The sequence below is a fragment of the Meleagris gallopavo genome, chromosome 6, assembly GCF_905368555.1.
Source record: "Meleagris gallopavo chromosome 6, MGAL_WU_HG_1.1, whole genome shotgun sequence".
NCBI lineage: Eukaryota > Metazoa > Chordata > Aves > Galliformes > Phasianidae > Meleagris > Meleagris gallopavo.
In genome coordinates, this window is record NC_139409.1 from 28,102,254 (window position 1) to 28,122,617 (window position 20,364).

The 20,364-nt window shown below is 40.3% G+C and overlaps 2 protein-coding genes and 1 long non-coding RNA gene across 16 annotated transcripts in view; 1 reads left to right on the forward strand and 2 right to left on the reverse strand.

The window, feature by feature from the left end:
* Window positions 1-4,622, reverse strand: part of CRPPA (CDP-L-ribitol pyrophosphorylase A) — a 113,922-nt gene extending 109,300 nt beyond the window's left edge. For 5 of the 14 annotated variants that reach the window (XR_014883860.1, XR_014883861.1, XM_085226128.1 and 2 more), the window contains exon 1: window positions 1,202-1,504. Coding sequence is in view for 8 of the 14 variants with exons in the window: in XM_085226128.1 (XP_085082254.1) it covers window positions 1,202-1,362 (161 nt within the window). In the remaining 6 variants the exon portion in view is untranslated. Of the gene's footprint in view, window positions 1-1,201; window positions 1,509-4,426 lie in introns of those variants that run through there. The other 9 variants (XR_014883862.1, XM_085226127.1, XM_085226123.1 and 6 more) reach the window with 9 other exon arrangements.
* On the forward strand, window positions 518-13,874 carry LOC146544116 (uncharacterized). The gene is made up of 3 exons (XR_014883864.1): window positions 518-710; window positions 2,734-2,835; window positions 13,864-13,874. It is a non-coding gene; the product is annotated as an uncharacterized LOC146544116 (long non-coding RNA).
* Window positions 10,673-14,842, reverse strand: SOSTDC1 (sclerostin domain containing 1). The gene is made up of 2 exons (XM_003207114.5): window positions 14,083-14,842; window positions 10,673-11,994 (listed from the first exon to the last, which is right to left on the reverse strand). The coding sequence occupies exons 1-2, from the start codon at window positions 14,285-14,287 to the stop codon at window positions 11,579-11,581; spliced, it is 621 nt and encodes a 206-aa protein (XP_003207162.1). The 5' UTR covers window positions 14,288-14,842; the 3' UTR covers window positions 10,673-11,578.
* Window positions 14,843-20,364: the final 5,522 nt, after the last annotated feature.

Genomic DNA, 20,364 nt, shown 5'->3' on the forward strand with positions numbered 1-20,364 from the left:
ATAAAACAAGCAATATTTGTTTCATAAAGTAACAAGTGACCCGAGGGAAGCCTCCCTGTGTGGGAATGGAAAAAAAGTCCCAGTTTTGAAGTTCCACAAGCTTCCATAAGTTCATAACTTTGGGAGATGTCAGCAATTCCACATCTTTTCACCACCTTCCCCTCCTCCCTATTTCTTCTCTCTAAAAAGAAAAGGGTTGTTTTTCTACAAGTTACTGCAAAACATCCAGAATACATCTGACACTCCAGTATCTGCAGTGTTTCAAATGACTCTAGACATATGACTTACACTATGTTAACATTTAACGATATATAAACTGTCAGCCCCATACCTAGAACTCAAGTCTTTTTTTCTTTTTTCTTTTTTTTTTTTTTTAAAGTAAGACTGGATTGCTATTGCTTGAAATCTTTGCTCCAGTGTAAACACAAAAGTCACACAGGCAGCTTCCTACTATGGGTACCAACTTGTAGCCTGGTAACCATAACTGCCAAAGATGCACCTCAGTCCCTGCTGTCGGGGCATTGCACCACAGAACGTAATCGTGAAGTGCAGTGATACAGACAGTGGCCTATTTATCAGTTTGTCTCACTATGAAAAACTAATATTTTTCAAGGCCTTTGGATTACATCGATCCCACCTACAATAGATGAAGCAGGTGGGACCTTTTGTTGAAACTCTGGAAAGCAGTGAGACTACCTCCAAGTGCCACGGTAGGTTTGCAGCTCATCAAACCGGCCAATACAGTTGCAGAAGCCAAGCATCAAGGCTGAGTGCATTAAACAGATTCTTCAGCAGCTGAAGAATGCTGTGCAGCTTCAAGGTGATGATGCAGGGGACCATGAAACATACTGGTCTTCAGTTAGAGGGCCTCACCAGGCCTGAGAAGCACACAGCTCTCCTCAGCTGAGCCCGCCCGCCGTCAGCTCCGAACAGCCACGTGCACGCCGGCCTGGGTGCTTTCAGCCGCTCTATAATTTACTGCACATTTCAGCAGGACGAGGAGGGGGTCAGACACTACCGAAACGCAAAAGCAAAGCCTCCGAAGGGCAGACCCCAATGAGACCGAGCTGTGCGGCCGCCCACGGCTGCCCGCAGAAGGCCAGGAAGAGCCGGCAGTCAGGCCTGAAGGGAAGGAGCCGGGGGAAGGAAAGAGAAGGCCCGCAGGGCACGGGAAGGGACGGCGCTGCGCCTGCCTCGTTACCTCTCCACGGCCCGCACCGTGTAGCTGACGAGCGGCCTCCCCTGCACGATGCAGAACTGCTTGGGGGTGGCACCGCCCAGGCGCTCACCGCTCCCGCCCGCCGGCAGCACCGCCGCCACCGCCTTCACTGCGGGCCCGGCTTCACAGCCGCTGTGTTCCATCGCCGCTCCTCGCCCCTCCACCCGCCCCCCAGCAGCGAGAGCTCGGCCGGCACGGCGCGACCGCCCGCGTCGTTTATTTGTCCGCGACGCCCGCAATCCAAAGAACCTAGCGCGCGCCCGCCTGCCTCCAGCGGCGACCGGACCCTACTCCTGGCCCATCCCGCGAGGCTCCGCGGGCCCAGGCAGCCCCACAACGCGCATCTTGGGCTCGCTGCGGGGAAAGCAGGAAAGGCACCCGCCCGCACCGGCGCGCTGAAAAGGTGTAAATAGCTTAGGCCAGGCATAGTGGCCGTTGCCCCTTTAAATGTGCAGCGAGTGGGTAGTTCCCCGCAGCGCATGCGCGGCCAGGCTGCTCCCACCTGCGGCAGGCCCCGGTGGGCGGTGCTGGCTGCAAGGAAGGCGCCTCGCTCGCAGACTTTAGATGGTGTGGCAGCAAATGGCGGGAAGCCTCTGCCCAGCGCAGTCGGGCCAGCCCCGCTTGTTCCAGGGTATGAGCAGAAGGCACCAAGCTCTTATACTTAGACGTTACAGAAAAAAGAAAAAAAATCGATCTTATATATGCAGATAATACCAAAAATAGCCAGAGACTTTAGAGTTTGTTTTAGGTCTGTTTTGATCTAACTTTCGTTAGCTAACCTGACAGCTTTTCATGTTTCTCTGTGTCAAGAGGAACCTAAGTAGAACATAGATGGAGGCTTCTGTGAGGAAAGTCAGGCTGAACTGTCTGGGGGGGGGGGGGGAAGAAAAAAAAAGAAAAAAAAGCAGCATAAACGGCAGATTGTGATATGCCAGGTGGGCTGCTTTGCCAGGGTCAGATTTGAACTAGGGTAAAATGATGGTATGAGATTGCAGAGGCATCATAAGCAGGAGTTGTTCAGTGGAAATGAAGTGATGCCTGTTGGCAAGAGGAGAATTCACTGTCGTTTTTGGTACCTGCAGAAGTAGGAGGGTCATGAAAAATAGTACAATGCAATGGAAACATAGCACGCTTTGCATGCAGAGCTGTTTTGACAGTTGAGACAGTGAACAGAAATCACATCAATTAGCACCATGCAATGGAACGTGGGAGGGACTGATGGCAAACAAAGAAAATAGACATATAAAAGAAGGGAAAAATGTGTGTGCTGAAGAACTTCTGGAATAGGGACCCCCTGTGTCGCTGAAAACATTAACTGAAAGCTGAACTGACAACTGGTCTTGTCTTCAGGACTGTTACTCCTGGGGGATTTTAGAAAATCCTTACCTGAGGAACTGTAATCACCTGTTGCTTTTCATTTTTGGTGGGTCTCATATTTTTTCAGCTTTTAAAGTGTCTTTCTTTACAGCTAATTCTGAAATGATTACATCTGTTTGTATGTTTTCTCTTTACAGAACTTTGGCATTTGTTTTTACTCTTCTCCTCTGTGCAGATTGCCGTGCATTCAGCATCACTTCTTTGTTATCAGATAGCCCAAGTGAAATTTTCTTCTTGAGGTAGGCTCATCCAGTATTTACACTCATCACATAGAGACATTATTATGAGTTCTTCTCTTGCAGCCATTCTATGCAAACACATTTATGGCAGGTTTTTATGCAACATTCCCACTTTCCCCTTTTTTTTTTTTAATAGCAGACATTCTGAATTCCTGACTCATGTCTTCATACTTCAGTTTATGGAGAGCACAGTTGTTACTCTAGGCAGGTGTAGCTTATCTAGCAGAATTTTTTCTTGTTTGTGTTCCTGTCATCAGCAAAGTAAGCTCATGACTCCTCCCACTGTACATTAGTTCTGAAGAGTAAGTAGAACTTTCCCTAATAAAGAATCCCTTCAGAATTATTTTCCCCTTCTTGAAATTCTGATTTTGAACTTCTTCCTCTATTCCAACAGGCTGCCCGGTAGTTTTCTCCCCATTTTGTTTATTTCATGTATATTAATTTATTCTGTCAAAGTTAAAGAGCCAATAGAAATTCAGGATAGAAGACCACATGGAAAAGTTGGTTCTGTTCTTGCTCTGAAGCCCATTTTTTTATTATGTTAGGTGGATTAGGTTGATCTGTCCTGAAGAAATTATCTCTTGTGTAGGGCAGGAGTTTATATGTTCATTTTCTAACAAGTATTTTTTAACTTCTCTAGGTAGCTTGTTAAGTATGAAACCTCTATGCTTCTACCTTTCAAACATTCACACAATTGAGCTATTCTAGTAGTGAAAAAACCTCCTCTCCTCATTGAAATTGAAATGAAATGACAGAGGAGAAATTAGCTTGAAAATGTGAAAATGTTTCTGTGACAAACTCATCATAGTGTTTATGGAGGATGTTAAGTGAGAATTAAATTTTTGGACTGAAAAAATGATTTTTTTATAAGAAATGATGTTCAAAATCTGCAAGGGAGTCCTCCGTAGGTGTGACATAAATTAACTGAGAAATTGTCTCTCCCTTTTTTAAAGTCATTTCTAAGCTCTTAAAGCGTTTTGTTTTTAATGCAGTCCAAGTTGGATGAATTTACCTTTTCTTCTCCAGCAGCAAGGTTCACAACTGCATGTTTCAGTGCGAGTTCGTGCATTAGGGGAACATTTGGCAAATTAAAGTGACTTGTGATAGCAAAATTAGGAAAACTCCACACCATTATTAAAAACAAAAAAACAAAAACAAAAAACCCTACTAGTAGAGATGTGCAAGATTTATAAAAGACAACATAAAACTAAAGTTACTTCAGTTCTGAGGCCCATTCTTGCAGCAAATTTTATATCTGAAGCATTCTGAGCAGTGAGCAGTGTAGGATCTTAGCCAGAACTTTGTGTTTCTTTGTGTTTGCCCAACTGTTTTTCACTGATTTTATACAGATATGTAACAGTTATTAATTTTATGGTGGCTTGCCATAAAATACAAGTTGAGTACTGTAAGCAAGTTGTCTCTAGAGAGCTCTTCCATTTAAGTAGAATAGCAGTCTTAGGCTTCTTCAAGTCACTAGTCACTGTCTGCAATTGTTAGAGCCACTGTTCACAAAGAAAAGACTTGGCTTTTTTTGCATATTTGAAGAGATTAGAACAACATTAGAAAGAAATGGCAGTATTTCTGGGCTTACCTTGCATGTCTGTTGCTATCTGTAGATCTTTACACCAGATCTCAAAGAGTTATAGTTTCATCATCCTTTATATCTGTATAGTTTGTATATGAAAAAAAAAAGAGAGAAAATGTGGCGTCTGCGTAGGCATCTTGTTTCCAGATATTTCATTTCAGTTCTGTTTGATCAATATAAAAAAATAATCATCTAAACGTTCTCTTTTATGTCCTTCACATTCTTCCGCTTGCTGCCTGCAACTGAGGCCTAGTCAGCCCTCAAGTTTATCCTTTTGAACTGACTTGCTACTTCACTGTTTCCGTCCTAGTTGCTTAGGAGCTGTTCTGGGGTGACAAGTGCTTCTCAAGGCACAGTGTCACAGGAGCATTGCTTGAGACAATGCAACAGTGAGGGAAACGTTGAAAAAGGCAAAACAATTTTCCCTCCAAATCATAATTCGCAAGTTGGAATTGTTACCTTATTCATATTGGCATATTTCTACATGTGTATTTTTACAAATACCATTGCAAAGAGTTATTTCTTGCTTTTAGGTTCTTTAGTGAAAGATGCTATAGATATGCAGAATATTTGCATAAACTTTATGCTGATTCATTTTCCTTCTATTGCTATGTAAAGTCGAGATCAGAACAACATCAGAGAGTTACACATGTACATAACTTGAATGATGTAAATAGTTGGCTATCAAATATCAAAGAGTGCTTATATGCCTAATATATAGTGTACATAGATCTGATCTGTGAAGGAAATTTTAAGTGCTATTTCCTTCAGATCTCTGAAGGGAATTTTAGGTGCTATTGCCTTCATGCACAGGTCTGCAAAGTGTTATTGATAAATGGTTTGATCTTTCACAAAATGATATAAATCATAGAATCATAGAATGGCCTGGGTTGAAAAGGACCACAATGATCATTTAGTTTCAACTCCCTCTGCTATGTGCAGAGTCACCAACCACCAGACCAGGCTGCCCAGAGCCACATCCAGCCTGGCCTTGAATGCCTCCAGGGATGGGGCATCCACAACCTCCTTGGGCAACCTGTTCCATTGTCACCACCCTCTATGTGAAAAACTTCCTCCTAATATCTGACCTAAACCTCCTCTGCCTCAGTTTAAAATCATTCCCCCTTGTCCTATCACTATCCACCCTTATAAACAGAGTGATTGGTATAATGAGCTGCAAGTTTTAGTTGATGAGGTAAAAGTGCTTCATGATTTTTAGACAGTTAATCATTGAAGCATTTGTAGAGAGTGATAGTTATGAATGTAAAGAAAATGTGTTTTCTGCACACAGTGGAGTATTTCCATACTTGCACTTAGTTGTATTTTATTGTTGAAAAGCGTATTTTTATTTTAACCTGCTGTATTATGTATGTTTTATGTCACACATTTGGCATTGTTTTACATGATTCTGGAAGATACATTTCTTCTAGAGCCTATGCATATTTGATGCACAGAGAAAGCATAAAAGCACGTTCTGAGCAAGTGCTAGAGAAAAAAAAAATGGAAGGGATTTAATTTGATGTTAGACACTTTTAAAGCTTCAGCCTAAGATATTGTATTTCCAGTGGCGTGTTTATCCCTTCTCTACTGAATAATCCTTTAGGCTATTTCTTTGGGATATGGAAAGTTAATTCAAGAGCTAAGCTCAAGTACATTGTGTATGCAAAGTAAAAGAATTTAAACAGAAGAGAATTGCTCTGTAGTATCTCATCCAATAATTTGCAAGGGTGAGAGTCGCTGACTGCAGTAGTTTTTGTGAAATTCAAAACGATTAAAGGACTTCAAGAAAGTCTTCTACTGCCTTCGGGAGTGCAGTGGCAAGTAGCTGATGAGGTGGAAGCCTCATGTAATTTTTTATTAGAAATTATTCTCTCTAGTATTAAACACTTGGCTCCTTGATGATCTTCATGGCTTCTAGGTGCTTTGATCAGATGCTAAGTAATGCCGCAGTTAGGTAGGCTTAAATTCTCAGCTTCAGCATCACCATTGTGCTTGTACTAACTTATAGAAATTGTGTATTAAGGCATCAGACCACCTGAGTGCAATGTATGGTGGCCCTAATAAGGGTGAAGATGTGGAAGTTGAGGGACAGAAAATCCAGAGACTGTTTTCCACTGTCATTGTGACTTAACAGCTGCCATTAGTCGTTAGAACAGTGTCCTATCATCTTGGTCAAAAAATAAAAAATTAAAAATTAAAAAAAAAGTTTAATTTATTCTTTTTCAACAGGCTTCTAACCATGGTAGAGTTCAAGATGTTCAAGGCCAGGTTGTATGGGGCCCTGGGGAACCTAGGCAACTTGATCTTCTGTGATTTCCAGTGGGGAAAAAAAAAAATTACAACTTTACATTTTAGAAATAGTCAGACCTCTGTTCTTCATCCCAGTTTAATGGCCATAGGGAATCTAAAAGAGCTTTCTTCAAGCCATTCCAAAAATAAATGAATAAATAAGTAAATAAATAAAATAATAATCTAACAGGCAACAGATGTTTAAACTTGTTTCAGCTGCAATTAAAACAGTCTATGTGCTATAGAATCTGTTTTAAAACTTTGCATAGTCCCACCGTTTCTGCGTCTGTTCATGCATTAGGGCTGCACTTCCTCTTCTTCTCAGGCCCCCTCCCTGAACTCTCCTCTGTTTTATATGAAAGAAAAGAACTTTAGTGAGTGTGCCTTGTTAGCTCTTCTTTGCTTCACCAAAGCATCAGATTCTACCAGCTGGTGTCTGCTTTTATTATGTTTGGATTTTTTTGTTTTGCAATTTCTCTGCTAAGTAACTTCTCAGCAAGTCTACCAAAACAAATCAAATGTGAAAGTTCTGCATCAAGTCAGAGCATGAATTTTTCTCTGAGAAGTCAAAAATAATGTATTATTGTCTCACTATTAAAACTGTTAGCTGTTTTGAACTGTATTTGCACCAGCACAGTTGCTTTTTGATGCAGAACTATTTTCAGTCTCTTTTTGGAATGCCTGTATGTGTTAGTTTTTAATTCTGATTACTATAAACAAAGCAAGGGACAAGAAATTGACAAAGTGTTCAACAAAACATTTTTAGATGACTTGTTATTTTTTAATTTACTACTAAGTAGATGGTAACACCTTTCACTGCTCAATAACATATGTTGTCTTTAAGGTTTGCTAAATTTTATCATTTTTACAGTAAATTCCAATTTAGGCCTCTTTTCCAGGGATCTGATTTTTTTTAAATTTTCTTTTATGTTCATGGAGTACCCTATTCCACAGCCATAGTAAATGGTCCTGATTTTCATTTGTATTAAGAGGTAGTTTCTTTTTTATTGTGTAGAGGCATTCGGAAGGCCTGTATTCCAGCTACGTGGTGTAACATTACTTCATTCGCTATAATATGTTGTCAAACCAAAGTGAAGGAACTAAAAACACACCCTTCAAAGTGGAATTACAATCCAATGTTTGTAGATACTTTTGTCAGTAATTAGTAGAGACTAATTATGTTTGTGCCATCTAGCTTGACCGTTACTACAAAATAAAAGCATTTACTTGTCACAGAAGGACTGAGGAGGGTAGTTGTTTGCATATTAGCTCAGTAATAGGCAATATCACATTTTTCTAGTGTGCAGTCCACATACCTCATATGATAAGTGAACTGAAAGTCTGGATGTCTTTCAGAAAGATGGAGGGCCTGGGTTTTTATTGTGGGGGAAACGTTCAGGTAAAATTAACAAATCCAGTGATAGAATGTCTGTTTAACTCATAAATCTCTAGAGAAAATTCAGTTTTAGCCTGAAGCTATGTTTATGTGTATGTCAACAAAATTAGAATCAAAGCCCCTTGCCTGGCCTAAGGGGTTAGAAATGCATCATGAGGACACTTTCCAACACTAGGGATTCCTTATAATTTTCCAGTAACACCTCCAGGTTAATATTGTAGCAAGAAGAGTCCCACAGTGGAATGTTGAGCCATCCTTTCTTGATAAGTGCTACACTTCTAGAGGAAGCATATAAAGGTTAAGGTTAGGAGGACTACAGTGATTTACTGGCAGAAATCTGTTAGGTGTTTTGAATGATGTGTTATTCAAGTATCTGCTTTATTTCCAAACAATTGACTGAACTCAAACGTGTGTTTTTGATTCCAAGGTTGCTGGAAAGAAGACATTCATTACTGTTGCTAAAAAATGAATTAATAAACTTCTCAATGGGCTTTTCTAGTCTGAACTTCAAATGCCAAGCCATTCTGACCTCCACAATTGATAATGCCTTGACGACACCTGTTATTTACCACTGCCTCTTTTCAGTGTGCTTCTGAGTGCTACCATGCTAACAAAACATTCAGCATCAGTCAAGTTTATATCTAGTGATATCCGCATAAAATTGATTTCTATTCATTATAAAACAATTTACCCCTTAGCTAGGGACAATTTTCATCAAATGGAAAGTAAAGAAATAATGATGGCAGGCTAATAAACTATTTCTGATGTATGCACTTTTAGTTTTCTAAAGCAAATATGAGAATTTATAAAACTACTCAGTTCTTTTTAAGATGTTTAAATACACATTTTTTAAAAATCAGTATTTTTTCTCAGATATTAAATTGGAGAAAATTCACGTTGTGTGGAAGTGCAGATTGTCTTCCTTTGTTTGAGACTGATTGTCCATCTACCAAGAAGGATATCACAAATATTTGTTTCCTTGTTGAAGATGAGGCAGTAAGATGAGTGAGCTTAATCTACGTTGCAGGATAAAATTACATTCACTATTAAGAAATTCTTGCTTAAGATTTAGTGCTCTGCTCATAAGATGGAATATCATCAAGAAAGTCAACTTCTGTATACTCTCATTGCAATAAATCTGGATTATTTAGTGGTCTAGTCTGTTCAAATGCTACCTTCCAGATCTGCCTCTACAATGTACGTTTTCAAAACATTTGCATGCTTACTACATCTATATGGCTTAGCATTTTAGGTGAAAAATAAGAAAAATCTAGCATGTCTTTCCTTTTTAACTCTGAAACAAACGTAAGAAGGTATATCATATGCTTCATTATTTCAGTTTAAACACTACTGTTTTTCTCACTGAAGCTTTGGCAAGATTCTCCACTGTAGACATAAGACCAATGGTCTACGTCTTACTGACAGGTTTTCATATTGGAGATGCTCAACATTGAAGGAACTAGTTGAATATTCTTATATAATGCCTTTTTTCTGGACACTTGTATGGGCCCATATGAACTCACATGTAACAGGATGAAATACAAGGCAGATTGTAGGAAATGAGTGACAAGGTGTCACCTCTTAATGCCTTAAGAAAATTAATCAAGGCAAACATCTTTCTGACTCTGCTTTCCTGTTAATCTCCCATGCAGAAGGTCAAAGTCCTGCCCAAAGAAAGAGCCTAGCTACCTCAAGTGGCACTTTGAAGTTAAATCACTACAAATGCATAAGGCTTCCGCTGGCTTCCCTATAGAGAATTCTCGAGGAAGAATCATCAAATGTTGTACATAAAAGTTAGGATTTGGTAAGCCAAGCAGTAGCAATGGTTTTCAAACAGTTTCTGTTGACACAACCAAGGAGGATCTCAGCTGAGAACTTCACAATGAATCTTTAGAAATTAAAGTGCGAGGTGGAATGAGAAAACAAAGAGGAGGTTAAAGAGAGCTTGTGTGACACCTTATTAGGCCAGACTTCTCCATTACACTGTTCTTGTCTTATCTTTGGATGCAAATAGGGTATAAAAGTTAATAATTTATGAACACCGCCATCCCTTGGTGAAATCTTACCTGTATTATCTCAATATAGTTTAAAAGATAAGGACATGATTCGTGGACTTTGAGATGAGAGGTGAATTGGTTCGATTTCCAAATACGTCCTGTAATAATCTGTAGATAACGCTGAAGACTACATTGGCTATCTTAGAAAGATTAAGCAGACTCTTATTTTTGCCATTTGTTTTTGAATTGATCATCATCTTTATTGTAAGAAAAACAGTGATGTTTTACTAGCTTGTAAAACTTCCCAAATACACACTTCTCCTGCAATATACAACTTGACAATTGGTTCCTATGAACCTGGCGTGGACTGTAATGAGCACCATCTGTTAATCCGTCATATAAGATTTTTACATCTCAAAAGAATCTGCAGAAATATTATTTTATGTTAGATCTCGTGGATAGATAATTGGATATTTGGACCAAATAATGATTGTTTTCCCATTTTTTAAGATTAAACGTTGTGACTGATTAGAACGTGTATATTTTTGTACATAGAGACAGACAATACAGTTTCTTAGCAGTGTTTATTTTTTGTACAAAAAAAAAAAGAAACCAATGAATTTGAAAGGAAGTCATATCTGTCTTTTGATTGCACACTTTTAAACAAAAATAGTATGAAGTGGAGAATGAAAAAACAAATTTTTATATTGGTAGTTCAAAATAACACCTAAGTCTATCAATGTTCAAAATGAAAATATATATACCAAGAATGCTAGAACATCTATTTTACATTATCTACAAAATGTATGTTCTAATCCAGCCACGAATCATAGCAGAATACTTTGATACATGAGAAAAGCTATAAACACAAGAACATTTTGGAGGGAAATAACACATACAAAAGCTCATTAAATAATTACAACAACAAATAAATAGTTTGTTCAGCTTTACTTTTTGATTGCTGCCATGCATATTTTCATTTTTGGTATACTGAGACAGGAGAAAGATCAGCATGCAAGGCATTCTTTTTTTAGAATGAATCTGAAAGCAGATACTTGGTGTAGCATTTGTAAGCTGTTGTCAGAAGTTCATAAAACATGATAGAGAAGGCAGTAGGCATGATAATAAACTGTTGATGTGAAGACATACAACAAAGCATCATTTTACAAAACAGACTTCCGTGAATATTCATGGCAACTTTTCTTTGCCTCCATGGCTGGAGGGAACGTAAAGCTTTGAAGTGAGGGTTTGGAAGGCTTGTGTTACTGCCCATCTTGAGCTTTTGGAAAATCACCCAAAAAGGTCCATATGCTGAGAATGCCCCTTTTGATTTTGGTCAAAACAATAAGCGTGCAGTGTCATCTGAGAACAAAGCAATGGCAGACTTGTCTTTAAGCAGTCAGAACTGTAAAGCAAATGGTTACAGGTGAGTTCAGTTTTGGCAGGAGGAGCAGGAAAGGAGAGAACCTCTGACTTCTAACTTGTACTATGTTTGCTGGATTTACTGGCTCTTTTTCTCTCTTTGTGATGCTGGACAGGCTTTGCTTGAGAGGTTCCCTCAAAGTTGTGGCTGGACTCATTGTGCTGCCTGGTGTATCGCTTGCACTTGCAGGCCGTGACCACAGTTATTTTGTAGGTTCTTATACTTCCATCCTGGCACTGCAGCTGGATCCTCTGGGTGCGAGTTTTGTCATTGACACATCTCCACTCTTGCGAGCTCCGTCTGCTCCAGTACTTGGTTCCATAACCACCTCCAATCCAGTTGGGCAGAAGCGGCAAAGGGAGACATTCACCAGCACACACCAGCTCCTTCAGGGGATTGATGCTGGTGCACTGGCCATCTGAAATGTACTTGGTGGATCGCAGTTCCCGGCAGCCAACTTGAACGCGATCTGCAGAATGCACACAATAAGAAATAATGAGACTCTTAACACAAAGATTTCCTTAACCGGTCATTTTCCCCCTAACAAGTTACGTTTTGCAGTAGTTAAGGTAGGCTAGGATATCTTTTTAGTGTTGTGACCCCCAACACAAGGGCCTTGAGCGCTGATGGTATCTCTGGGTATTACCACAGTATAAAGAAATGGTAACTATATGCACTTCAGCAGTTGTGGTAGAAGAGGCAATTTTATTCTCTGTTCTTCTTCTCAGGGACATACCTTTTGGAAGAGAAAAAATGCCCCAAGGGAAGAAATGTTTCCTCCTTGTTCTCAGTCTAGGGAACTTGCTCTGTGATGTTTACAACAATAATGTTGTATCATTAGCAAGTGGGAAACAGTGCTTTGGAAACTGTTTATATGCTTTTAAATTAATTTTAAATAGTGCTTTTTCTCATTCCACAGTTTCAGCAGACTGAGTCTCCCATGAGCTCTACTGCTGTGAACACAGATACTGTAAAAGTGACAACAGCTGAAGTTCCCGGGGAATGGTGTTTTGCATACAGTTTGAATGGTTAGCAGCAGTGATTTCAGTGTGACCAACTTGCCCACAGGGAAACACCATCCTTCTATTTGTAGTAGTCTTTTTATTATACGTAACATAGAGGATCCTGCAAATTCTCTCAGGCGATCAACAGAGAAGCAAAATGCAGAGCTTCTAATACAGGCAAGTTTGTACCCGTCTGTATGTGCAGCTCTGCACCCTGCAATAAACACAACTGTTTATTTCAGTAATTACTCTTTGAAATAAACGCCCATAGCGCACTTAATTGTAATAAGCAATTTTTACTGGCTATGCTCTCCCTCTTTCTGAAGGACAATTATGGCACAGATTCTACACACAATGCAATTAACTAACGCCTTTAAAATAGGAGTAATTACTAGAAACATTTTGGAGTGAATCATAAAACGCTTTGAAGGTACATCTACATATCACTGCTACAGGCTGCTTCTGTTTCTACTTGGATTTTTGTGAGCAGGTTCTGAACTGGGGCACAGAGCTGAGGTTATGAGTTTACTTCACCCTGGCCTGTGTCTCAGGATGGGCAGTCAGTGGGGACTGCAGACTGCGGGCTGAGCTGAGGGGCCATTTGCAGCAGCAGCCTCCTCTCTGACTTACAGAAGAAATTCACGCTTGCCTTTCTGCGGCTGCACTCAGGAATGTACCTGGAAGCAGCCAGTAAGAGATTTGAGTTTGTCTCCTGTTTTTGTGTCTTTGCTGGCTCAGCTTCTCTCTAGTGACAGCTCATTGACAGTGAATGCCTACTGGGCTGCTCCAGTAATCTCATAATGATGAGATGCTTCCTGTGCACTTAAACCCTTAGCATTCATAGAAGCTGACACACCTGGCTTAGCTGAAAGATATCCGTGTCACTTTTTACCTTCACTTTCCAGGGATGACGCTATTTTTAATGAAATCGTTGTGGGTGGGTGGGTGGGTGGGTGGTGTGTGTCTGCTTGGATTTCTTTCATTTTAAGGAGGCGGGCAGGGAAGGGAACAGAAAGCAGAATGTTTCCAGATCCCCATGTATCTAACATACAGACATAAAACTCACCGGGAAAGGACCCAAAACAAAAAGGCAAGTTAAAGCAGAGCTCATAAGTAAATGATGAGCTGATTTGTTTACTTTTGCTGGAGGTGTTAAGCAGCGAGTGCTACAGCAGGAAGTAAAACTAAACGGCGGGAACAAAATTCAGAGTTTTGTATTGCATTTGAGAAGTAGCCCAGACACCTCCCCTGCCCGCAGCGGGAGGGCGAGTTAGGAAAGCCAGCGCTTTGGAAGTGCCTCCCGCTCCTTTCCCTTTATCTCTCTTCCCTGCCAGATTACCCACCAAACCTGGCGGAACTTCCCTCAGGAAGCAACCTGCCCGAGAGAGCCGGTCCTACAGGACTTGCAGGGGCCGGCGTGCTCGGGGGCGAGACGGAGCAGAGCCACCGGCAGCAGCATCTTCCCTCGGCCCGCTCCCGGGGCGCTGCGCTCGGAGGGCTCCGGGGCCGGGGTCCAAAGGCCGCGGTGGAGGGGCCGCCGGTGGGATACTCACTGTGACGGTCGGAGCCCGTGCCGGCGTAGTGCCTTCCTCCGTTTCTGGCTTGATTCAACGTGCTGTTGCTGCTCGGGCTCGCGGGGGCAGGTTTAACGACGTGGGAATAAAGTATCTCCGTGGCATCGTTCTTGAAAGCCGAGTAGCTTCTAGTGAAGGTGCAAGCTAGGAGTAAGCCGTAGAAGTGAATGGCGGGGAGAAGCATGGTTGGTTCGGTCTCTGTCCGACGGAGCCGGATGAAATGCTTTTCTTCTGCTCGTTCTCGGTAACTCTGAAATTGCTCTTCAAGGTTTCCTTTATATATTCAGAAAGGCTTGGCATTCATTCAGGTGTAAAGTTGTGGATAGCTTCAGAATGAAAACCCACAAAAGGGGTGGGATCCCCACATGAGCCTGGAAGACCTTTTACCAATGGGAGAGAAGCTTGCAGTAAAGGAGGAGTTAGATGCGCTAATTGCAGGATTCCTGCTTGGGGCTTTTGAGGGTATCGGGAAGCTGTCGCGAACCGCACGGCAGCGCTGGGTCTGGGACCGAGAGGCTCTGCCCCGCCGTCCCGTGTCGCCCTGCATGCGCAGCATCGCCGTGCGATGTGACTAACACGAAGTGGCAGAATGGGTCCCTTCGGCTACTGTTGTGCAAAGTGACTTCCCTTCTTTTCGAGTGTGCCTTTCAGAAAATTCGGCGGTTCTGTAAGGATGCCAAAGTTTACAGAAGTTACAGGAAACTGCTGGTAACCCAAAAGCTGTCTGCTATATACCAAAGTCACTCACAAAAAATGTATTGTGAATAATTTAAAGTTGCCTCTAGCTGCTTTAAATTATGCAGCTTTGATCAGCAAGGAGCACTGCTAGAGAAACTCCTTGTTTTAGGGGAATATTCTTTCCCTGGTGAGCACAGTTGCAAGTACGTAGTTCTGTATCACCACGCATAAAAAGCATCTCCTCTAGGCTCTAGTGCAAACATATCCATATTCATAGCCTCACGCTATGCTCATTCACCAAACTCATCTTTTTTTCGTTTTGTACATTGCCTAGAGCATTGTTGTATTTTAAATGTATTATTTCATGTAAAAAAGGAAAACAAAGAGGAAAGAATAGTCCTTATTTTGACATATGATTTTACTGTGTCACACACTTATTTGGTTTTCCATGAAATTTCCTGGCCCAAATCCAAACACTGGTGTAAGCTGAGATGCTGTCAGTAGGCCAATGCTTGTTTGCTTGTTTGCATCGTGGTGAATGCTCTATGGATTTTCATTATAAATAAAACAACTGTGATCAACACTGAAAGCTGTAGTGTTCTAAATAAATGGAAACCTTTTTCACTGCAAAAAGTACAACTGTGCAAGAGTCAACATCATGTAAAGATTAGCATCTAATCTCACTGCTATCTATAGAGTCATCCTGTATTTTATTAGCTGTAATGAAAGCAGAACTGGAACACAGATCAGTTACCTCTACTGCTAGGGTCAAAACTCTAGAAATTCAAAGACAAGATTGTTTCCCCCTAGTCACAAGCAAACATTCATCTGCATCAGCACCACGTCCCTCTTGCATCACTGCAGAAGTTACCATGGCTTTCATCAGGAGTAAGGACAGATCTAGTCAGAACCAAATTGATAGCTTTTGCTTAGAAGACACGAGAAAAACAGGAGTGTTGCATAGTGAACTGAGTTTTACTGGTAGAGCTGTGTGTGGGGAAGTGAGTCGATTGCCTGCATCTATTATGACTAGCCCAACCCAGTTCTGGAATAACAAGAATGTTGCAAGGCAGACATCCTTCAGCAGGGCAGTGTGTGGAGGAGTGGGATCAGTGCTAACCTCCAACAACGCGCTGATCTCGTGGAACATCTTATTTAGCCACCAAGGTGAAGGTATAAATGTTACCTTCCTTCTTAATTAAGTAGAAAATGAAAGATTCCTTAAACAAATTGTCAAAGAATTACATCACAGAACCATTAATATTTGATCATTATTTATCTTCAGCAGCAGCTAACCAAAGATCTGCTATGTGTACGGTCACATTCTACTTCATTTTTTCTCATGTTCACAGAGCTTCACATATCTCACCTTCTCTGTAGGATAGGCTCTGTGCTGAACTGACACAATATAACTAAAAACATGGAACTCATTTTCCAGTTTTTGCACTACCTGTGGATACCAGCCAGGAGACCCCTTCCTAGTTAGAAAGCTTTTCCTACATTACACAGGACTTGGGAAAGTCAGAAGTTTCCTTGATAGTTGTGTTCTTTGAAATAAGGCATATAATCTTCTTCCAGGAAAAAAGTATGGGAACATGGATTGCTCGTAGGACTGCATCTGCAAGAACTGCATCTTGCTACAGCTTAACATTTTTAGCTTTCTCTGAAAGCTAAAATTCATCCTTTCAGATTTGGATTATATACAAGCATAAAGTTTGTCACGTGCTTCTTTTGCTCTTATTACTTAGAGAAGGAAGATCTCAAGACAGCCTTTTGTAACAAGCATTTTTCTACGCACAAGTTGGCTGCAGATATTATTTTAATTTCTTCTGTATTTTCCACTTAGTTCAAAATCTCATGATTTCACTGCCCACATCGGTACTGTTAGTCTGCCTCTTTGAGAGGTGAGCAGGCTACTGAGGAGTAGTTCACTGACTTTATACGTTGTGTTGTCAAACCTTGAGTCTGAAGTCCTTCATTTTGTCTGTTTTCCTGAAGGAGATCAGAAGTCGCATGAGGGAAAGAAATGCTGGACTGTCAAATTGTAATGCTCTTCCTTAGCGAAACCCATGATCAAAAGGTATTTCTTAATGCTCAGCTGACGAACATTTCCTAGACTTAAAGCAGTTTTTTCTATCTTTATTTAGATAATTGTGATGAGGTGAAGGCTCTAAGTTAACTATGCCTTTGTAGCCTCCAAAAAAAAAAAAAAAAAAAAAAGGACTAATACAATGCATAGTCTGTCCTTATTCCAGTGTCAGATTCATGTAGAACATTGCTGTGTGCTTAATCTGTAATATTGGCCATGAGGAATATATTACAGAGGTCTTTGAAGTCTGTACTGGCTTCCTTTTTGCCTCTGGGCATAACTCAGGATGTTCTTATTGATCTATAAAACCTATATGCTTTGAGTCCTAGGCAATAAATTCTCTCTTCTTTATCTGTCATTACGACACTTAAGATCAGACAGGGCACAGTGGCTATATCTGCATCAGGAGGGGTGAATGTGCAGGGTGAAGGGCACAGAAGGCATCTCATGGATCTGAATATAGCGGTGAAATAATTCATCGCTCTTACAGAGAATGGTATCCAGAGTTATTCACACCTTAAATCTTGTGTTTGTCATCTTCTGTGATGGAAAAACACATACTTCTGTCTACTTATGGAGAATACATGACACACAATATGTGTGTTCTGCTAACGTACCCAAAGAGAATTCCCTTCTGCATAGCTGACTCCATGGTCATTTGTAAGCCTGACAGGGTGCTATCCTCCACGTCTCTTAGGCACTGTAACAGTGTCCGAAGGGCAAAGTTTTGTGCAGAGCGCACACACCTGTCTGGCAACACAGAAGAGCCACAGGGAATAGCAGGGGATGCACTGACATGACAAACGACTACCAGAGAGCCTTGTCTTTGCAACCTGTGCAATCACTGAACGTGCACAAAAGAAAAAGGAATTCACACTTTTTCAATAATTTGGACCTGCCTTATGCTAAGAATGGCATGGAATGGCAAGGATTGGAATGAAGGCTGCATGGGAAAAAAGGAATAAAATTCATTTTTCATTTTTATCATTAAACCCACAGAGAAGACAATTAGAGCACTGCAATTCTGACTTGTTTCCAAAATACAGGCTCAAAAAACAGACTGACATTTATTATTTTGCACCTTAAAACAGAGATGACTGTCAGGCTATTTTCTGTTAAGCAATAAGCATATTAGTAACAGACTTCAAAGCAGTGTAAAATGTGATTTGGAGCATGATAAGAGAGCTTGTCTGAAAGTGAGGTAAAATTGTAATAAATGTAACTGTTGAGAACTTGTAAGCTGTTGTGAAACAAGTTAGCATACTTTTAAAGCTCACGCAGAAAACATGTTAGAGGAGGAGGAGAACCCCTGCAAATTCCCAAACCAAAGATTTTTTGAATACTGACTTTTTTTCAGAATTAAATGTCTCTTTCTAATTTTCTCAGTAAATTACATTTGAGAGATTCAACAGAAAGCACAACATATATTTTCATTAATGAGAGTGGTTAATTAGTTCTGATTTATGTCTTTTTCTGCTCCCTAAGATTTTGCATTTCAATTTTATTTATTTCCACTTTCTCTTATACATAATGTAGACAGAATAATTTAGGTCAGGCTTTGGCTTCAAAGGAAGCAATTCATCACTTCCATCAAAAAAAGATGTTAAATATAGACAGAAAAAGGGGAAATTTTTGAATTTATTTGGAAATTATCAGAAAATGTAAAGTAGATTTTAATACCAGACTAAAGACGGTGTGACTTACTGTTCCCCAAAGCATGTTTTATGAATTTCTGCCTACACTGAGGAGGAAATAAAAACAAAAGAGGGTTTTACAAGTTGTAAAGCTATGAGAGCAACAACTTGTTTATTTGGAGTAACACTGGGGTAACTCAGGTGGCATTGAAATGTCATGTGTTTTTGTTTCTTTTTTTTTTTTTCTAAGATATCTGAGGCAGTAAGGCGGTATTTTTTGATATACATAAACCTTGAAGTAAACTGGACTTTGGTGTCTACATACTTTCTAAAATGTTGCCCTAAGGAGTAAAAGTCCTATAGATTTTCACTGAGCCAGTCACTTAAATGCTTTTGAAAATTTTACCCTCAGGTTAAAATTCTAAACTCCTACTCAGTGTTAAGCAGGCAAAGTCCCATCAACATGCCCCAGTTGCAAATAAAATAGCAACTGCGTAAAGGTTTTGAAGTTTATCCTGTTTCTTTACATGTAATTAACTGAACTCTTAATATATCACTACGTTTCAGTAAACTGCTTTGTGTTTCTAATTACGTGGTCTGAAATGATTACAGTGTATTTTAAAAATGCACACTCTACAACAAACCAGCAAAGCAAACCTGGCATAGTTTCAGCATTTGCTAAGCAAACACTTGCCAAACCTGTTGTTAGATCCGAAGCTGTAATTTAAAAACAAGCCTACAAGGGATCTGGAAGAAGATCCCTCTTTCCTTCCTTCTGCTCCATCTCCCACTCCCTTAGAAGGAAATCACTTTACCTTATCAAAACAGAGCAGTTACTGACATTTGTCTCCTGGTAGGAATCCTATCCCCGCTGTATTCAGATTTTAGGTTTGGCTAGTGCATATTCTTGTGAAAGAATAAAAGAATGTTAATGTCCAAATTCTTCAATCAGATAAATATGCACGACTCCTCCTGAAATTAAGGAAGTACCTGAGGGCAAAACCTGGCCCCAAATTAGAATTTTAATAATTGTAATACTGTGTAATCTGTTGCCTGCCAAGAGACAGAAATGGCCCATCCTGCACAACGCATTCACAGACTTACCACGCATGTGGTAACAGGGTTTCGCTCATAACACACAAACCAGAAAATAATTGAACAGAGTATATGCAGCTTATTTTATTAAAATGAGCCCATCCGTTATCCCAGTGCATTTGTACAGTACTGAAAATCTCTATTTGTTGCACTTGTAGGAATTTCCATAATGCTTCTCCATTTTCACCCCAAATGCTTTTTAAACACAGGGAACTTGAGGTAAACTGTGTTTAACTGAGGGTTTCACTTTGTCTCTCTCTCAAAAAATAATATATATGTAAGTCTATAAGAATGTCATTTCAGCAAGTTGCTTTTTTTATTCTTTTCCTGACATGTCCATCCCACCTGAGCTTGGTTTCAGTTACCTCGTTAAGTCCCAAACTGTTCCATCCAGTGAATGGGTGGGTCAGGCTGAATGAAATGAAGACACAGAGCTAAGTATCCCTTGTCTACACAACTAAGTATCCCTTGTCTATACAAACACTACAAGCCATTCCAGATTTCCTTTCCAGAAGTTTTAAGGGCCCTGAGTTCGCAAGTATAAGAAAATCTAGCAGGAAAAAAAGCAGTAGAACCCTGCCAGTAGAAGATCTGTTATCTGCAATGCTCTAGGATCTGTCTTAAATAAATGAAATTGCATTTTTACTGGTGTGTGACTGCAGCGCAGCCCTTGCTAATGCGGTGGCAGAATCCATACCAAGAGTCAAGACTGCAAAATCTTGAGCTAAAACTTAATACTTAACAGTTTTTTAAGCTTTTTTATGG

What these genes read in the sequence shown, in the direction of transcription:
- SOSTDC1 (XM_003207114.5), bottom strand. Translation starts at nt 14,287, where the DNA reads ATGCTTCTCCCCGCCATTCACTTCTACGGCTTACTCCTAGCTTGCACC. An exon ending in CACGGGCTCCGACCGTCACA is followed by an intron (nt 11,995 to 14,082) that starts GTGAGTATCCCA and finishes TGCATTCTGCAG; the next exon opens with ATCGCGTTCAAGTTGGCTGC.